This window comes from Neodiprion pinetum, chromosome 4, assembly GCF_021155775.2.
Source record: "Neodiprion pinetum isolate iyNeoPine1 chromosome 4, iyNeoPine1.2, whole genome shotgun sequence".
Lineage (NCBI taxonomy): Eukaryota > Metazoa > Arthropoda > Insecta > Hymenoptera > Diprionidae > Neodiprion > Neodiprion pinetum.
Window position 1 is genome coordinate 23215152 of NC_060235.2, and position 20516 is coordinate 23235667.

At 38.3% G+C, this 20516-nt stretch overlaps 2 protein-coding genes across 2 annotated transcripts; one reads left to right on the top strand and one right to left on the bottom strand.

Annotated features, from left to right (window-relative positions):
- Positions 1-213: 213 nt before the first annotated feature.
- On the top strand, positions 214-1953 carry l(2)k10201 (lethal (2) k10201). Its single transcript, XM_046621734.2, has 3 exons — positions 214-854; positions 985-1186; positions 1282-1953. Exons 1-3 carry the CDS (start codon positions 715-717, stop codon positions 1729-1731), a joined length of 792 nt encoding a protein of 263 aa, XP_046477690.1. The 5' UTR covers positions 214-714; the 3' UTR covers positions 1732-1953.
- On the bottom strand, positions 1390-4036 carry gt (transcription factor giant). Its single transcript, XM_046622708.2, has one exon. The coding sequence runs from the start codon at positions 4034-4036 to the stop codon at positions 3044-3046; it is 993 nt and encodes a 330-aa protein (XP_046478664.1). The 3' UTR covers positions 1390-3043.
- Between the last annotated feature and the right edge of the window lie 16480 nt (positions 4037-20516).

The window sequence follows — 20516 nt, forward strand, 5'->3', positions numbered from 1 at the left end:
ACAAATAAAAAAAACAATATCTTCATAGGCACATTCCTGAAACGATTGCAACTAAAAATGAAGTAGTTCAAAGTTTAAAAAAATATTTGCAGCTTAATTTAAAGTTGACTTTGTCAAAAACTTTGATAAAATAAATTGAGCATCTTAGAGATGCTACTGCATGTCGCCTAAAAAAGATTCCATCTATTCAGATAAATTTAAACGACACACGTTCATGTATTTGACTGACATATATTTTCCCGTTGTATAATTTCGGCGTACATGTTATATTTCTTTTGCGAGATTTTCTCAACATTTCAATTTCACAATGACGACGGTATGTTACCAACGTTTGCACGCGATAGTTATTGGGTATGAAGAACTTCTTTTACCGGCGTGTAGTAACGAACTTGGTTGCACGAGGCTTGCGTACACGCGAAGCTACCTTAGAAAGTATATGCTTTAAGGATTAAAGGGACTGAAGGAAATGGATACCGGCTAGTGCTACCACTGACGAATTTAATATTTTGACCTTGATTCGATTCATCGTAGGTTACGGTTATATAGTTCAGCAGCAATTAGCTAAGGATCCAAGGGCATATAATCTAAAATAATTGTGAACAAATGTGAGGTTATGTACGCCTTTATTATTGTTATTGGCACTTGCCGGTCTACAAAGTACAAAGTAACTATATCTAAGCTATCCAAACGCCACGGAAGTCGATTGATTTAACCATGGACACTTTTTTGACGCAAATTGGAATCGGGCAGAGAGCACCTCATGATAAGTTCTTCGAAAACACTTATAAAACGTGTAAAATTTTCGTTAGAAAAGGTGTTACAATTATCGACGACGAGGAATTGTGCCACGAAGCGTAAGTTTAAAATTTTATAACGATGACTTATTATTTGTTATTGTAATATGGTTTGGTAGATTCCTTACATCTATGATTTTTCACCTTTGTTCACCCCTTGGTTCATTCGATGATACAGATTTAATTTCAGTGTAAAAGAATTCACGTGCAATGTACCTGGGTGCACAGCTACGTTCCAGACGCTTGTTGATTTCGAGGTGCATTATAACGGATCGCATAGATACATTTGCTTGGAGTGCAAAAAGTGTAGACCGAGTGCCAGGCTTTTGGATATACACATAGAAGAAACACATGATAGTTTTTTCAGAGTTTTGGCTGATCGGCAACCGATGGTAGGCTACCTGTAACTAAGTGCCCCTTAGATTTGATAGTGAGATGATTATTATGATGCATTTTGAGAGTTGTAAGTACATAATTATTATTTCAGTATCAATGTTACGTATCCGAGTGCGAAATGAAGTTCAAAACTCTGGCGGATAGACGAGAACACTGTACAACAGTGCACAAATATCCCAAACACTTTCGTTTTGACGAAGGAAATTGGCGGAAGGGCAGAGGGGATTCTGAGGATCAAATGGAAGTTGATAAGGAACCGCGATCCACCAAGTTGCAGAAAAACATTCCTCGTTTAAATAAGAATCAAAAGTGTAGAACATTTCGTCCCAGTGATAAAGAAATATCGTCTAAAAATGTTCCCATAATAGCGACTTTAAGTTCCATGGTAAATGTTGCGTCACCAAATAAGGCATCCTCTTTATCCTTTGTTCCTAGGCAGGTGTCGTCCTATTCAAAAGTGCTTTCGAAGCAGAGTAATTCACACAGGGATGTATTAAATAACGGATGCATGATGGAATTGGCTGATACTCTACCACAATGATTAAAATCTCCAAAACTTTATTTTTACTCTTCAAGGTGGTGCGGACAGAGAATTGTAAAGAATTCTTACCTATTGATATATTTTTCGTAAGATGAACTATCGGTTTCAACTATAGTCTATGAATCAGCAAAACTTGTCATTCGTTTTTATCGTTATCATACGATTAAATACGTAATGGAAATTTTATTGAAGGAAAATGACCGAATAAATTGTATATCTGTTCTAGTTGACAAAAAATGTTTGTATCTTTATTATAAATATAGCATATTATATATGGCAACTGTATTTATCTTTATAACAGAGAATTTTTGAACTCTTGCACAGCAATATGACTCACTTCATTCTTTTAGGCCAATTCTATAATTTATATTTACACTGTATCGATTCTTAAATTTATACTTAACAATATACTGACTATGCCAGTGACGAACTTGTGTGTCATCTGTCAATTATTATGTAGAGGCGATTATTTTTTAATTCTTACGATTTTATCGCTTTTAAGAATTTATTAACATACATTTATACTTGAAGTGTCAATTCGTACAATCAAATTTGACAATAAATTGTGAGGTGAAGCATTTTGTGAACAAATGGATACACAGTGTTGAATAAAAATATTTCGATATCGTGTACATGTTAAGCCAATTTCCATTGTATTTATTGATTACATCGAACACAAGACGTATTACTTTATAAGTTACTCTAACATGTGGTTCTGAAAATTTTATTACTAGTCAGGACTGTCCATAAATCTCTGAAGCGAGTAATTTGAAAAGACCACAGTGTCTGCAGTAACTTGTGGATAATATGCTTCTCTTACAACAATTTATGATTCTTGTAGTATAACTAGGTAAAGTTCAGGATTTGTGTAATGTTCATCGTCTTCAAGTGCACTCAAAACGGAAGTTGCCACAGAGAGCTATAGTTATGAAAACTGTGCTCGGAGTTCGGTAAGAGTATTCTATAAATATGGTACTTTAAATGCAAATTGATGACGAATTGTCAGAAATGTAATAGCGAGAGGAAAAAATTTATTACATTCGTTTGCAAAAAATGTGGTGAACATATCGTATCTACATTATTTCTATGGTTGCAAAGAGATTATTTCAGAGCGTCGTTAAGGTTCAAAAGTCTGTAGCTCAACTTTCTTTACTTTAGAGCAGAGGTGAAAACATGGGTGAACAAAAGCGATAGAAACCAATTTCACTAATTATCAAATGAATCCTGCCAGACGTCAGGCATGCCAGCATTGCCTTCTCAAATGCAGATCTCCTACATAAATCTTGGATAAAAAATATCGGTCGGATATTTTTTAACTCGAGTATACCATGCACCTGAGTTTCGCAGTTTCATTCCTAAGCGCGACCAATTCGACCTTAAGTTTAATGTTTTCCTGCTCCAGAAAGGCAGCGCGGATGGCGATTTCATCCTCCTTCGCTCTCCTAGCGTCTCTGGACCTCTTCGCAGCTTCGTTATTCTTCCTTCTCCTTTCCCAGTATGTAGCGTCCTTGTCATCCATCGTGCTGGTGGGTAGACCCGGGCTTTTGGTTGTCCTCCTCATTTTAATGTTCGTCCCCTCGTTCGTCTTTTTAACGGATTCCAGCATCCGCTTCCTGAACTCGCTATACGCCTCGTTCGCTGTCGGATCGACGGCCAGCTCTGCCTTTCTGGCGTTCAGAGTTAGCGGATCCTTCGGATACGCTTTGAATGGTCTCGCTAGTTTCTTACCTAATTCCTGCGGACTCTGAGCCGGCGTGACCGGCGCGGCGTGCGTTACGGACAAACCGTACATCTGGTTATCCAAGTGCTTCAATTCAGCGGCGCTCATTGACCGACGTCTCGAAATGTGATAACCCTGGCTTATCGCATTGTGCAAATTGGTTTGCAGGGCACTTTGCGTGCTCGCGAGAGTCACTGCTGCGTTTAGACCGAGGACCGGGTATATCGGCATCGGCAAATCGCTCGTAGTTGAGTTTATCTGGCTATATATCGGTTCATACCGAGCTTTTGTCGGCGAGTCGCCCTCCGACGGAGGTGTCACCATGTACGAGCGACCCTCCGACGGGCTTTTCCTTTCATCGTCTACGTAAATTTTAGTACTGCACTTTTCCTCCTCTGACTTTTGCACCGTACTTTGTAACGAGTGTGAGAGTGACTTCTGAGATGAGTCACGTCTACAGGATAAGTCCAACACCGGTACTTCGTAGGCTGAGTCCGATTCTGTTTTCGGTTCGTTCGTGCTCTGCGTTGCTGTGTAATCCAGCGGCTGAATACTTTCCACATCGAGGGGGATCGTTGTGTCCATTGATACGCCCGTTATGCCTGGAAGTGATGAGGAAATAATCATTTTCGTCGCAAGAGCGCGTGAAATAGCAATTTTTTGGCGAGTCTAAAGTGTCGCACGAATAGAAAGTGAGTAGGTATATTAGGGTGGGCCAAAAAAATCGACTATTTTTTTTTTTCACTTTGTACTCCGAAAACTTGGTTGGTAGAGACCTCAAAAACATTCTCTCCAAGTATGAGCTCTTAATTTTAGTAGGAAGGTCCTCCGCCTCGCAGTTTTCTATTTTTTTCTTATGGCGAGGAAGAAAAATACATATCTCGGTATCTACTATTTATAAAAAAAAAATGTATATCATATTTTCGTAGGAAATTGAATTCTCTACAAAAAAGGTCTCTTACAATTTTTTTTGTATACCTTACTGTTCAGAAGATATTCACCGTCAAATTTCAATGCACACTATTTTTAACAGTTTTTTGTTAATAATTCAAACAATTTCAATTTAATTCGTGAGTTTCGGGAAAATTTGTACAAATTTCAGTTTCTGTCGTCGAAGTAACTACTATAGAAGTTCTCTGTTTCAAAAACTTTTCGTAATTTATCATTTTTTTAGTATTTTTACAAATTTTTTTGTTTAATATTTTGAAATCCCAATCATGCTCTTAATTATTTTTATGGCGTTTTTTTAGAGAACATTTTAAAACTTTTTTCAAAAATTATACATAAAATGTTTTGCTCGAGAGGATTTTTGTTTTAAATCCTATCGCTTCGTCTGTTTGGCTTGTGCAACTAACGGCACTGTTAAAAATAGTGTGCATTGAAGTTTGACGGTGAATATCTTCTGAACAGTGAGGTATACAAAAAAATTGTAAGAGACCTTTTTTGTAGAGGATTCAATTTCCTACGAAAATATGATATACATTTTTTTTTTATAAATAGTGGATACCGAGATATGTATTTTTCTTCCTCACCATAAGAAAAAAATAGAAAACTGCGAGGCGGAGGACCTTCCTATTTAAATTAAGAGCTCATACTTGGACAGAATGTTTTTGAGGTCTCTACCAACCAAGTTTTCGGAGTACAAAGTGAAAAAAAAATAGTCGATTTTTTTGGCCCACCCTAAGGTATATGCCCTTCAACGCCCTATATGCGAACAAGCCACAAATCGTATTTGCTGTTCTACCTCTTGTCGAAAACGAAAATATCGTATAGGTTTTATTAGCATTAATGCTTAAAAGTCGACTTTCAAAAACAAAAAAGTCAACTCCTAAGCCCCAGTGCTCGTAAAAACTACAGTACAATGTAACAAGCCCTTCTGCGCCACCTCCAACAACTCGACTACTTTGTAGTTTTTATTAGCACTAGTGCTTTAAAGTCAACTTTTGAAAACCAAAATGTGACGTTTAAGCACTAGTGATGAGAAAAACTACAAAGTAAAGTTGTTGACGGAAGTAGCGCAGAAATGTTAATTATATTACGTGCAGAAAACGATGTAACTAGTTTAGTAGATCTCACGTTGAAGAAAATATTTATATTTTTAATGACTTTCTTTTAGAACATTTTTTGTCGTCGATCTGAACTTGAGAATAACATTGCCTTGATGTTGTTGAATTAAAAAAAAAATACAATTCTTAACTGCAATCTCAGTAAAAACACACTTTAAATCTGTCTTCCGTACAAGTAAGATAATATAATTTCGATCGCTCCGGACAAATTTGAAAGCCGAAAATCTCAGTTATTAAGAGTCAATTGGGCTAATTATTTCGATTTTTCTTCTTCGAATCACTATTTGAACCGTGTTTTACCGTGGCTATTTGGAAAATTGCTTTCACTATTTCACCACGTTCAACATCAAACGCCTAACTCTTCACCTTGCTACTCAAACTTTAAATTAATAATAACAGAGAATTTTTATGGTCCATACTGTCGGCCGTATGTTCAGTTGCGAAAGTTGATGACATTTAGTGAAACGTGAATTCAAATCAACTGTCAGTCATCGAAGAATCAATTCTCCTAAAGCGCGGTTCGAAATAGTGTGATACGACCTACGAAATGCAGATCCTGAATAGCTCAATCATCCGGCAACGCAGTACTTGGCGCAGATAGAGTTGGCATAATTATCACTATGACTCAATCAATCCAATCTAAAGCCAATTTGAATAATTTATCAAACACTTTATCTCGACGGAACACAACTCGCGGGATTTCGTGTTTGGAAAAATTTGCACGCTGCAGTTAATACGCGCGAGTAGAGAGAAAAAAAAAACAAAATATCGTATCCTTTATCGTATCTATTATTAATTTTATTTATCAATAACCGATGCACTGAATTCCTTATACTCATTCTTACCTAACAAGAGAAATCCAAGGTTGCACAGTTATCACTGATACGTATCACAACACTGATCACCAAGTATGTTTGTCCAACACGAGAAATATCCGAATAACTGGGGACGCGAAGATTTCGCAGGAAGCGATGAAAATTTTCGATGGTCATTCGACGACCAAGAAAATCAGTTGTGACTCCAAAGGGTGTACTTTCGCTTTTATACGTCGCAACCACCCTTGCAGGGTCTGCTGGAGAGGGTGGACAGGCCCAGGAGTGGGGAAACTTTCGAGTGACCGTCGAATTGGGGTCTCAGGTGGAGGTGGTGGGAGGCTGACCCTCGGCACGCGTACGCGTAGCCTCGTTACATCGGCTTTCGCCAAAATTCGAAATAAGGTGGTTTGTATCTAACGTCCTGGTAAATGTTGAAGGTCACATTTCACACATAGAATCAAGTTCACCAACATTTTTGAAACTTTTTATGTACAAACAAGAAAAGCTGCACCAAGTGTGTTTTTTTTTTTTTTTTCGAGCTCCCAGATGGTTTTGCTCTGCATAAAACAATTAACCTAGATCAAGTCTAACTCCTCGTATCACGATTAACAGGTGCCGCAATGCGTTCGAATATTTTCCATTTGAGTAATACGTGAACAATCTACTTTCTCCGATCAGATACTTATGACATATTATCCACGAAATGAATTACGTTAAAAACAGATTTACGAGTTCAACAGAGTTTAACATAGTTAACTTGACGTACAAGTAAACGATGAGCATCGTTAATTGAGGTACAAGACCTGTTTACTTGTAAACATTCCGCTCCCCCTTTTTCCGCCAAGTTATCACCATGACCCCGAAACTGAAAAGTTGAGTTTTCACTAGATCTCGTCGTTTTAAGGTTTAGAAAAACACCTCCGCTGAACGGACGCTCGCTCAGAGGTCTAGGTACGAGCTGTGTGTGCGTGTGATCAATTTTGTGTCCACCGATGTTGCAAAATCGATGGATGAATTCTTACGATGTTAATCTCAACCGACGGGGCTTTTTTCAACTTGGAACTGATGAAAATTCGGAACCGATCGAATTAGTAGCTTTCGAGTTATTTAAACGTCAATAGAAAAAAAAACAGATTCTACCGGAAACGCATTCAAGCGGAAAGTTCTTACAGGCTGTCTCATCAATGTCAACCGGATTTACCATTTGTTTTCTTTGCAATACGCTATAATTTTTTCATATTTTGGTGAACTCAGGCTCGCCAAGGAAATATTAAAACGTATGTTCGATATATTGCATCGATATGTGAATTTTGTATTCATCCCGTTCTACAACCAGCGGAGGAATTCGCAAATGAGACGATATTTACTTGCAGTATGATTTTACCGTGATTCATCAAGGCGTATCAAAATTGTATTACTTTTAGCAAAAGTGATTATCGTGATGAATAATCTCAAAGTGGAAGATCGTCTATCGATTAAACTTGATCATAATATTTGAATTGCGGTCATTGTTGGATCTCGATAATACCAGTTCATGACGGATGAACAGAACCTAATTAAATTGCGATATTATGTTTGAATATTGAACAGACCTACATACCTATTATCGGAATACTTTTCGATGAAGCTTGATCGATCGAAACCTCAAGTACATACCAGAGTTAGCTGCGTTCAGTACCAACGCTGTGGGGACAATTTCTGCTGTGCGTAGGCATGAAAATAGGCTAAACTAAACATTGGATTATCTTTATTTTCACAAATAATGGCGCAAAGGACTCGAACTTGGAATGTCTAAGAATGGGGATGTTTTTAGAACTCAAGCTCCAGCGGATTCGTCCTGTGCAACTCTTGCTGACATAAGCGAATTAGATTTAAAACGGTACACGCAAATGTAACGGCAGGACTCCGGGTAATCCTAAGGAGACGTCCCACGGTGTAAAGCCATGCAGGATTTTTGAAAATCCAGTTAGTTATACGAAGGTTAATTCTGCCTGTGAAACGAGAAAGTTTCAGGCATGAAAGTCTACCAAGTATACGGGTTAAGTTGAAAATTTTGTTAATATCTTACTGAGGGTTAAGTTTAGTTGTAGGTGATCGGAAATTCAGTAAGTACAAACTCCTGCAACAGCAGCGGCCACAAGAAACCCAGTGCCGAAGCTCTTACGGCGCAAACCCTTTGGCTACTTCTGTAATATTTCAATACTTTGTCTCCCAGATTTATGGTTACAGTATTTCAGGTATTATGGAGTTCTTCGGCGCACGACTAACCGAATTTGCGTAAAGCGTCATAAATTTAGTCGAAGGGGTTAAACTCTCTGGAGTAAGAGAAATTTTCGAAATCTCTTTGTGAAATTAGGAATCCCGCTATGCTGTCACCGGATATTAATGGTTTCGACATATTCTCTGTAACCCATATGCGAGGTTCGAATCCTCACACACACACACACACACACAGACACACTCACACATATATATCGACAACTCGTACGTCTACATGCTACTGCAGCGTCCACAAATTTTGACGTTCGTCGAACCCTCCAACGGCATCAATCCTTATTTATTGCTCTGTTATGATCGGAATCGATCGGTTCTTAGGTTAAAGAATAGTCGTAATGCTGCAGTTTTGTTTCCACAAAGAAGGAGAGTGAGGATGACGAACGATATGCGCAACCAACTACCTAATTACGTGGGATTTCCATTGCTCGTTAGTAACAATAATTGGCCACGCTTAGCGTAACTCATCATACCATATAAAGTTATGTCACGCCAAGTACAGAGTTTGTTTTTACGTATGTATATTTAAATGTAATCGACTTCATAAATAGCTCCTCATAGTGAAATAAACTTTGCGGATACAGAAAAAGATCGATTAATCATGCAAGACGATATTGATGGTGTTTCGGTAAAGTGTTATTCTTACGATTCAAGATTCTGGCATTTTTTGTTACAAATTTTACTGAACGTTCGCTAAAGTACACAGCAGTGCTTAGAGAATTGTGTAAAATGGCTTGTTCGAGAGTCGATGAGTGATAATTTCGTGTGGTTAAATTTAAATTTTAGCTCACTGATTATACGCAGTTTTGAGTTTAGTTTGTATTCTTATTCCGAACCTACCAGGACTGCCACCCTACACATTTCTATATTCCTGCTGTTTTTTCGAAGAAAAAAAAAACACAAGGGTACTTATTATAATCACCCCGGAAATGAAAAGTTGCGCTTTCCCTAGATTTCGACGTTTCAAAAGTTTTAAGCCCAGACCCACAATGGGCCGGCGATTGTCAAAAATAGATTCCCTGTCCTCAGTCTCCTTTTTGTGCGGATCTTCGTTTCCTCGAAAATGTTACACTCATACCGAAATTTGCAGTCTACTTCAACGTAGAAACCAGCAGTGTGCGGCGAATGAGTTCTCACTGCAGAAATTTTTATATCCAACACAAGATTTTTGAAGATCCTTTCAGTTTTTTAAATTACGGCATAACACGGGTTGGTTTTTAAAAATCATGAGTAATACAAATTTACACTTTAAAAAAATTTGTTAAAACTTGTGGGTACTATTTTGGAGCTGGGAGAATCGCATAAAATATTTTCCAACAAAATCAGAAATAGTGAGAGCCCAACGTTGGTACAGTTGGCGTGGAATGCCCGAAGGCATTTTTTGCCTCGAAGGAGAATTATGTGAAAAGAACGATGTTGTAATAGAAAAAGAAAATCTCATTACTACCTAACGAACAAACGATTTATTTAAATTGACCCAATGGCATCATTTTGATTTTTTTTGTCTCTTTTTCAGACAGAATGACTGGACTATCAATTGAAAACGGTACTGTGAAAACATTTATACACAGGTATGCCGTACGCAAATCTATAATCGCCCAATTATAAGTGACACGTATAAGCACGCACGGCAGAGTTGTTGAAAAAAAATTTCCCCGAATTATCTCTAATTCACGGACGAACTCCGCATCGATAATATGTTATTCAATTATAACATTATTCTAAAATTGTAACGCAGTCAGGGCGGTGACAATTTTGTTTGAATAAAATTCCCTGACTTTTCCCGTAAAAAAAATCAGAATTCCCATACATTTTCCCACGAAACTTAGATAATCTTTGGTAGCTTTTATGACCAAAAGCTGCAGAAGTTGTACACCACGAATAGATAAATCTGAACCTACGAACACATAGTATTGCTTTCGTCCACGCAAATAATTAGAAATTGAACAATACCATTTCCAAAAGTTAGCTTAGCTCAATTAACGAAGCGTAGCTGAACTCTGAAAACGATTTATAAAAAAAAACACATTTTTCCCTATGGTCCATCGTAATTCCCTGACTTTTCCCGACAGACCAAATTCCCTGTCTATTCCCGGTATTCCCGGTTTTTTCGTTCTGTCGCCACCCCGGCAATGCATGTGCAAACATATGAGTATTATATATATATATAAAATACGCAGGTAGTTACGGGAAGTGCTGAAAGGAGGGAATAGTAAGGTATAAAGATATTCTTTTTATCACGTCGCTTGCCACGATCACGCCAAATTTAGTTCTCCGACCGGACTCGTGTAAAAGCTGGCTGGCTCACAGAGGTATAGAAAAACTCGGGCGTCCCCATTGAGGTCCTCATCTTTTTCCCATGTATACAGATTTCTGCTCTTTTGGCCACATAACCCACATTTCTACCCTGCGCTAGTGCGGCTGACCATAACCCGTTACACGCACTTCTACCCCTCTTCTCAGGACGAATACGAGATGAATGCACCATCAATGCGGCCGTCATTTGCATCTGCTCCAAAGCCAAGATCAGCCCTCACCTCGTCATGGCCCGATTCCAGCTAACGGTGTCCTCGCTTCGTCAGGATACATAGTAAGTTGAACAATTTTATGCTATACCTACGCACAGAAGCGTCAATTCAGTTTCGTTTCCGCTTTCGATTTTCAACCCTCGTCTCCAATTTATACCAAATGCATAAAAATGAGTTGCGGTAAAGATGGCAAAGGTGTAACGGGAATCCGACATGGATTTTGAGAAGCAGTTTTTGTTTTTTTTTCTTTGCCAACCTACCCAAGCAATTCAAGGAAAAATGGTCGTAGGTATTAATACTGACAAAATTGGCGAACGTTTACTTCGTCATTCATGTTAAAAAAAAGGATAACTTTTTGCTATACGGGGGTGGGAATTGATTTGCGAATGGAAATGACAAGGAAAAATGCTTTCGTGCCAGCTGTTTTATTTAAGTAACTCTAACGAAGTATTTTCAAGGGCGTTATGACTGTTTAGAAAACTGTTGAAAGGCAAGTATACGTTACTCACATCGACGCGGAGAATCGTTTCTGTAATCTGGATATTATTATCTAAAATTAAAAATTACATTATGTTCAGAGTCGTTACCACACTGCATCATATTACTATGCATAAAGAACTCATATGATTTTTTCGAATTTTAGAAACTTGGTAAAATACCAAAACAGACAAGTACAATCGAAGTTGCAAAAATATTAGATATTTTATGAATTATTTTCACGTTCTCGTGATCTCCGTATTACAGTTTTTGAAAATGTTGCTAGTCAATTGATGTTTCGATAAAAATTTCCAAAAAGTTTCAGCAATATTGGATTTCGATTTCGAAGTGTCTCTCGATACAACTGTTGTTACAATTTTGTTGCCAATGCGACAGGAAGTGATTCATCCGCTTAGTAAGACCTCATTATTTCGTAAAACTGACCGTATAATCCCCGTGCACAGTTTATATGCAAACGGCTTTGGTGATTATATGAGACCTAGTTCGATGTTTGTTTATTAACAGCTGTGCAGGTATAATACGGTGCGACATGCTTGTAATATTCGCAGAATTACCGTTCAGAATATTAGCTTTGTCGGCCGAAGTGAGTGTCGAATGGCTGGCGTCAATTATACCACGGTGTTTCCTGGGGTTCCTTTCTTCCTCATCCTTGCCCCCCGCCAGCCTTCGGAAAATTGACAACTTTCCATAATTTCAATGGTACAAATAAAAGTGTTTGCAAATGGTGGCTTTATGACTTACCGCCGGATAATCCCCAACCCAGTGTATCCCAAATTGTTCTCAAGGCGCTGCACCGCCGCTTTGAATACCGCTAAAATTACCCGAAGTAGAACAATCATAGCCGTCTACCTGCAGGCGATGAATTCTCTTGTTGATCTTGACGTGACAATCGCCACGTTCTTGGATTAGAGATTGCGTCATTGTTATGTCGATGATCGGAACGATTTTTTGGGAATATTTTTCAACAGGTATATCGGCTGGATGTGTAGTTATTAATTAGGGTGTCAGTCGTTACAAGCGTACGATTGTATTTAACTTTGGTCACTTATTGTTATCTAATGCTCACACGATGTGGTAACCACTTATAAACTAATAGATTGAAGATAAGGTGAATCTTGCGTTTTTGGCCCCGAGCCTCAAACTATCCGTGGCAGAATACACGTAGGCACAGAATATTTTATACGTGATATTTATGCTCATATTGTTTTGAGATATTCCTTGCGCTGTGTCTATAATTATATTTCCTGTTAACGAACCAAAATCGTGGGATTAACTGTTAAAAAAATGCAACTGACGCTGGTCTATTTATGCAGGTACCAAATGGATTTTCTACTCGTCGCGTAAAATCGATTTTCCTGATAATGCTCGTAATTACTTGAAACATCATTGATGAGGTAGGTATTACTTTTTTCAAATTAAACTTAACTACTATCAGTCGTATGACTTCAGGTTTCCTAAGGATCTGGTTTGTTCATGCGATTGCCATTCACACTTGATTCTACGCATATGATCAGAGCTGATGTAATAAAGTAGACACGGGTATTTATTCATTTGTACTAGTATAATGATTATTACCGAATGAAAGGTAATTTAATAACGAGTCCAAAGAAAGCCGGCGTCGATTGTTCTTTTTTTTCTCTGGAAAATTTTAGAAAAATAAGGCATGCGTATTTGTATTTCACATAATGACTTCGACAAAATCGACAAACAACATACGCAGTATTGTTGCCTCTTCGTTGCAAACGATCCTTTATTTACCAAAAAAGTATGTTGGGCGTTTTTTCACCAAGCACGAAATTGAGGTTAGGATCGCGTAATATCAGATTTGTTTACCAACGCGCATGCGCGCAGTGCGGAAAAGACCACTTGTAACACGCTAGCAGTTAAATAGCTATTTTCGTACCAAGGGCATAATTAAGATGTTACATCCTAGTGCGATCCGCCGCACGAGGGACGGCTAAGCCGGCACGAAGGTGTCAAGAATTACGCCCGTGGTGCGAACAATGTTTTTCGTCCCGCGTAGGCATCGTAATATATTATGTAACAAGGGAATAAAGTCGATTTTTATTCCTGTGCTTCATACGGGAGTTTACTTCCGATTCAACTCTGACCGCAATGTATAGTTGAAAATTGGAAATTTTAAATTGGGCTCATATTTCCCCCAAATGCGCATTAGGAAAAAATATGCTACTTTCCTCCCGCTTTTGAGATCAAAAAAGTTAACTTCACGGTTGAGTCGGGGATGAACGGGAATTACCGGTTCGCTTCAGGGGGTGTAAAATCCCGCTTTACGCTTACTTTGACGAAAAGTGTCTTTTCTGTACTCCGCGCATCGGCATCAGCGGATTCACTCTACCGTGAGAGAAACGGGTACTTTGTGCACGGAAAACACGTATGAAAAACCGCATAAAACATGCTTGCGTTGTATGAAAAAATTTTTGGCAAAGTTTTTCATATTTTTCCATCATCAACGACCTAAAGTGGGTTTCAGAAAGCTGAATCTTCACTCGCACTACCAACGTGGTGTGATTTGTCAGAGAATTAAATTTTTCAGCGTGTCATTAAAATTATACATGACTATTACATGTATTATAGTTTCTCAGAAACATCAAATTTGACTCATTATTTATTGAGTAACCGAAAGAAAACAGAGTAATACGAGTGACCAAAAATCTCCGGCTCACTTTGGTAAATGCAACTATCCGTCAAGGTTATCGTTTTGAATAATGGTTAGAGGGTATTTAATACGTGACAAAGCTCACGTGAAACATACTCGACCATTGAAGCAGATAAGCCGTATAGGTTCTGAACCTATTCGTATAATAATTATGCCTGAGGCATAATGGGTCTAACATATGGGCGCGACTCATTGTCAGAAGCATCGCAAGGAGAAGTGAGCCAACATCTTGTCGTGTCGGACAAATTATGTGAATATCGAGGCTCGTCGAACTTTTGCACAAATTGATGGGCTGTAAGATGCGGTAGAGAGCAGAGTTTGTTACAAGTAAACGAAACCAGCTTAAAGAAGTATATCGCTCGTCGTTAGACAACGTCTCGTAATATTTTGGATTCCGATATGGTTCGGAACGACCGCTTAAGCGTCTATTTTTACGATATTCCTGCATAACGTGAAGCCGGAGGCCCGGTGTAAGTGGAAGGAATATCCTTGGGCGGTCGGAAAGCAACAACGGATGACAGAAAGATGGAGCTATTTCGTTTTCAAACGTCCATATGGACAGAGAGACGCCTTTTTTGAGTGTAGAGGATGCCCGTAGCGTAGAAAAAAGTCCGGACATATTTAGAGCTTTGCGGATATACACATTAGGACGCCTTAGTGGGCAGTCCAGGGTAATTATTTTCAAATACATCTTCCGCGGACCACCGAGCAAGTTTTGACAACAGACTTTTCAAATTTGCATACTTCCGGTCGTACGCACGCCCTTTATACCCTCACATTTTTCTAGTTCGCACGGGGAGAGAAATCCTTTTGCCATTCGGACGTTTCTAGTTTTCTCCAAATCGTCAACCCGCTTCTCACCCGATGTATTATTCACAATGCTATTTCGATACATTGGCACATTGTACCGTTACGGGATTCACATTTTTGCAAACTCTAAAACACCCTCTGCAAACTTTCAATCGGCGTGTAGGATCCGATATTCAGGACAACGTACGTTGAAAAGTTGAAAAGTAAGGAAGATTATAATATCAATTAAATACTATGTTCTGTTTTTTCAAATAAAGTTTTTCCTTATTTTTCATTAACAAGAAAAACCGAAATTTAAAAGACGTTCGAGCTGCAGTAATGTTCAAAGAATTAACATATTTTTGAGTGGTGGAAATGGATATGATGTAAGTAATTTGACACGAATTGGGAATTAGGTTTTTCGATTGTACGCATATATAATTTTACGGATTGATAAAATTTCGTCAAGTTCAGATTCATGCAGTTTTATTTTTCGCATCTTGTTCTACAACGATTAAGTATCGAAATTCTGTTCGATAATAATGTTCAAGGTATTATCTTTTCCGCAATCATTGTTGACTGCGAGAAAAAACGAAATGCAACAAGTATCCCTTGTGTATTTTCTTTTACGGGAAAAAGTACCGCTGTTTGTTCAACGAATATGTTGTACAAATTAGAAAAGAAATCGTCAAATTCAGTGTATAAAGTTGTACCGCTGCATGAACTATACTGAAACGTTGGGCCGATGGCGAACCTTTATACAAAGAAATAACAACCGATGGTCGCCCATCAGTCCATAAATTGGTTCCAAGTCTTCCGGCCGATTTAAAATTTTCTTCATGTACAGTTCGCAGGTTAAGAGGTTGAACCAATAAAGCGGAACCGGCGACGCCTTGGGTCTTGCTGAAATATAATTGACAAAGGCAAATAATTATTACCCAAAACCATAAGAAAAGACTGGTGCTTACGCAGCTTGAAACCCCAAAGACCGAACGTTAATGAACTACGAAGGCCCAATAGTAAAATCGTGAAATGTATGACTAATGAAACGGGTATGCATAAGTGCAATAAAACTTGATGCGAAAGGAATGTTTAACAAAATTAAATTGATGCTATTCGGTAAGCTGTAACTTCAAACAGTTTTATTTCAGTACCTCCATAGGCTACGGCCGGTTCACACTGTTTTATGGATAGGATTAAAGACAATTCAAAGGCAGGAAGGGATTAGTGCGACTTTGAAAATCCTTGAAATTGTCGACGATCCTTGTGAAATTCATTTCCCCGTCGTCCGTTATAATTTGGGTTGGCACCGCAAAAATTGGAATGGATTTTCTCAGCATGTTTCTAACTAATACCCAATTATATAAAAGTTCAGCCGCTGAAGCTACAAGACAGGATTAGCAGCCGGACGTTCTGATGTTGACTTGAGCAAAGTAGTTGGTCCGAAAATCAACATTTTTTTAAGTACAACAGTTTTATAGGTTTATTAGGGTATTCCTGAACCGCATTTTACTGTTTCCACGAAGTTTAAAACGGTTCATGGTTAACTCTAGCTGCGAGCTTCAGCTTCAACAATTATACTCAGGTGAATATTTGATAAAAGGGGTTATCTCAAGGACAATCAATTTTGTCACAATATTTTCGATGTAAGCAAGTTTTAGACCTCTATTTTTATAAACAGTATGTATACGCTGAAAACCGGCTTCAAGCCAGCTATATTTCGAGGTTCTATGTGACGTGTCTTTCTTAGAACAAGAGCGATCGGTGAAGACGAAATAGAAATTTTTATTTTCCCGTAAACGGGAATTAAAATCTGTAAAGATTATCTTGAAGCTGATGTTTCAAGCTTCAAAATTCTTTTTCGATAATTTTTTTACACAAATCTTTTGCAGAGTTATGCATCTTCCAAATCGTTGTTTTTTCGAGTAAAAATTGATAGCCTCTCAATTTTTGTGACTGGTCTATATGCACAGTTCGATTATTATCTGTTGAAAAATAACATTGTCTAACAGGAAAGCATTTTTAAGCTTGATACATGCAATGAAATTGTTGACGACCGAAATTTCTCTGTTGATTTTACTAGAGTTTTCCCCGAAGTGGATGTCTTTACATACCTTCGAGAGCGTTTGCAAACATGCACTGTATAACGTGAAGCGGGATACGCGTTCCTGACAAAATCAAAATCATTTCCTAAAGGCAAAAGAGCAAACGGTACTTTAGTTCGGCACATACACGCATCTTCGTATGTCAACGAATACATCGCCCGGTATAATACGTGCAAACGGTTCGCTACGAGAGACGGGCTATACAGGGATGAACTTGAAAGACGAAAACCGCTATTCAAATTACACAAAAACTCTTCAAGCTCCGAATCTCGGTGTCCAGTTACTAAGCCGCAGGGTAAAGAGTTGAGATTTGCGAGGACATCTTCCAGGACCTCTGTGTGCAGCCAGGGAGCAGTCCATTTTGGGGGCTGCGAGTTCTACCTACTTGTCATTTCAATTTGCGTTTCGGATTTCGCCTTTTTTCACTTTCTGTCTTATTTTTTCGGTCGACTTTTTTTTCCCGAGTAGCAGATTTCTTCCGATTTTACTTTCGCGCTGTAGAGTCGCCGTTATGTTCTCCGTTTGTTGAAACACTCCAAGCTTGATCTTTGTATCACATTACATGTGTGTACTATTATCAGCGAATACCGTCCGCACGTATTATTGGATACTTGTATAAGGATAAACTTGAAAGAACGAAGGCTCGTTATGCTTTTTCACGAGCCAATATTCAAAATACGATAACGTCACATGAAGACCGATTCCGGATCATGCGTACGTAACATATGCGTAGCAAATATTTATCGAGTTGCAGTCATTTTTGTTCCATGCCGTGGATTCCGATTGTGAGTTGAACCGTTGTGTTTGAATGCGCCATGTTTGCCAAACTGCGGTACAACTAATTGAGATGTATTAATCTAAGTATACTTCATTTTGAAACCAAACTATTCTACACACGACTAATAAAGTCTGTGACAACCGTCTTTCCACAACTCGAAACGAAAATCTATTTCGCTCTAATGGTGCATGAGTTATTATTCTTCGAAACGTGATGCACATTGCAAAAATTTTCGTCTGCCAGCGCGGCATCGGGTCGTAACGACATTTGGTATTCGCCAAATCATCTCTCTGAACCTCTAATGGTCACTAAATGGGTACTCATTCATTTTCGATGAAATTCTGTAAAGAAAACATTAAGTATTCATGAAAATACTCTTAGTCCATAAGTGGTGTTTACACTGAGAGAAATTTTTAGTTCCGGTTACCGTTCAGTCCTTAATTATTTTCATGTTTTACCACAATCGAAAAATATAGTTCTAGGTACAAAATGAAAATTGGTTTTGTAGCTGTTACCGGAAAGTCTAGTATCCGTTACTATTCTTTCTCATTACGATCACTGTTACTATATTTTCTTGCAACTGTTGCGAAAATTTAACGCTTGCGCAACAATAAATTGACGTTAAAGCCTTATTTAACTAAAAAAATCGAGTAAGCCGAACAAACTGATTTTGCGCAGCAATTACCAAAAAAGGATCGGCAATAGCGGAAAATGGTTACGCGTACCTCGTTTTTCGTAATTCCAACAATATTCAAACAGTCTTTTTAACGATACCTGTTTTACTGAATTTTTCTAGTTACTGTAACAAATGAAATTATTCTCAGTGTATCAATGAATACGATAAAAAAAATTTTCTTTCAAAAACGTATCTACTGTTCGATAGAAGGAATTGCGATCAATATCGGCAAATACATCGTTGTATATTTGGTTGATTAATATTTGTATTAATAATTATGTAATGAAAACGAACGCCTGCCATATGTTTTCAGATTTCTTTTAATTATATTCGATAAAATGGATGAAAACAAACTACTGAGGTTATTGTTGGAGAGGCCATTCGGTCGCTAATAATTTTTGGGTATCGACTATCACAGCAAGGAAAAAGTCGCGAATAATGTTCATCCATTGATACGACGGTGTTTTGGGTTAACCATTTCAGTTTGAGAACCCGCAAAGTTTCGAAATTCTGGTATATTGGTCAGCATGTCATATGGTCAATGGATGGCGGGTTATGGGTGCGTGGGCGCTCTGGTGCAGATGCTGGAACGTCTGCGTCTGCATCGACAACTCCGAAAAGCATCAACCCTTCCTGCTGGACCGTTAATGACGCTGACGCCCCTTGGCCGTCTGCGGCATTGTAAGGGCCTGGAAGACGCATTATGCATTGTAGTGCATACACGGTCCAGTCTGACGGCAGGGCATCGAATATACACTTTGGTACGGAGGTATAACTGTAAATAGGGGAGCGTCACAGGGTTCGAATGTGTGTCAAAAGGCCGCAATTTACCTACATTTTCGCCTACGAACGATTGATCGATCGGCGTATCGATGTAGATGTACATTTGTGAAATCCACCTCATTCGAAAGTCGTGTAACGAAAAGTAACGCCATGCCCCCAAGATTGCGGGATGAGGGATTTATACAGCGCAACTGGTTACTTGAAATGCATTTGAAATCGAGGAACGTCAATTTTGAGAAGACGTTGCGTTGAAATTATGTGAAAAAAAAAACGTTCGACGATGAGGTTTCATTGGAGCTTGTTGAGAGTTGTGGATAAAAAAAGAGTAATAGATTGGCAAAAAAATTATAGAAACAGAGTAGTGCTCAATTTTGTAACTAAATGTTATTACAAAACTATAAAAGTGCCGATCAAAGATGACTAAATTGTGTTTGAGCACACGTGTTTCATGCATCTAACAACTAAGCTATCATCACTACATCTAAAGGTGAGCGATTTATTCTTCCAACTGCTAAAATTTTTTTTTTCCTTTTTTTTTTTTTAACGAAAATATCCAACTATAAACGCCTAGCGTTGACGCTTCCTGTTACATCCGCTTTTTGCATGAGATTATTTAGCAAGCTGAAACCAGTAAAGACATATTTCAGATCGCAAATAGGAGAGGAAGGCCATAGGAAAATTCAGCTATATTGTGCCTATAATACAAAAGTGTAGAAAGAATTGATGAAAACGAAGTTAGAGAAGAATTTGCCGGCGAAAAATCGCAGAAATTCCGCTTTCGTTGTGAACATGGCAAACGCGAATAATTTTTGAAAAAGTTTCTTTACAATCAAAGTTAATGGATCATGCTGGCAACTGTGATTATACGCTGGTACTAGTTCGCGTATTGGAATCCTGAATATACTCACGCCGTGCATCCTGAATTTCTAATTTCTATGTGTTATAAATACAAAACACGCTTATAACCCGAAGAAGGCAACGGCCATCATACGGATCAACGAGGAGAACGAATCTATCGATAAATTGACCATTTGTTGGTCACAATGTTGAAGAGCAATGAGAAATTTAATAACGAG

What these genes read in the sequence shown, in the direction of transcription:
- gt (XM_046622708.2), bottom strand. Translation starts at nt 4,036, where the DNA reads ATGGACACAACGATCCCCCTCGATGTGGAAAGTATTCAGCCGCTGGAT.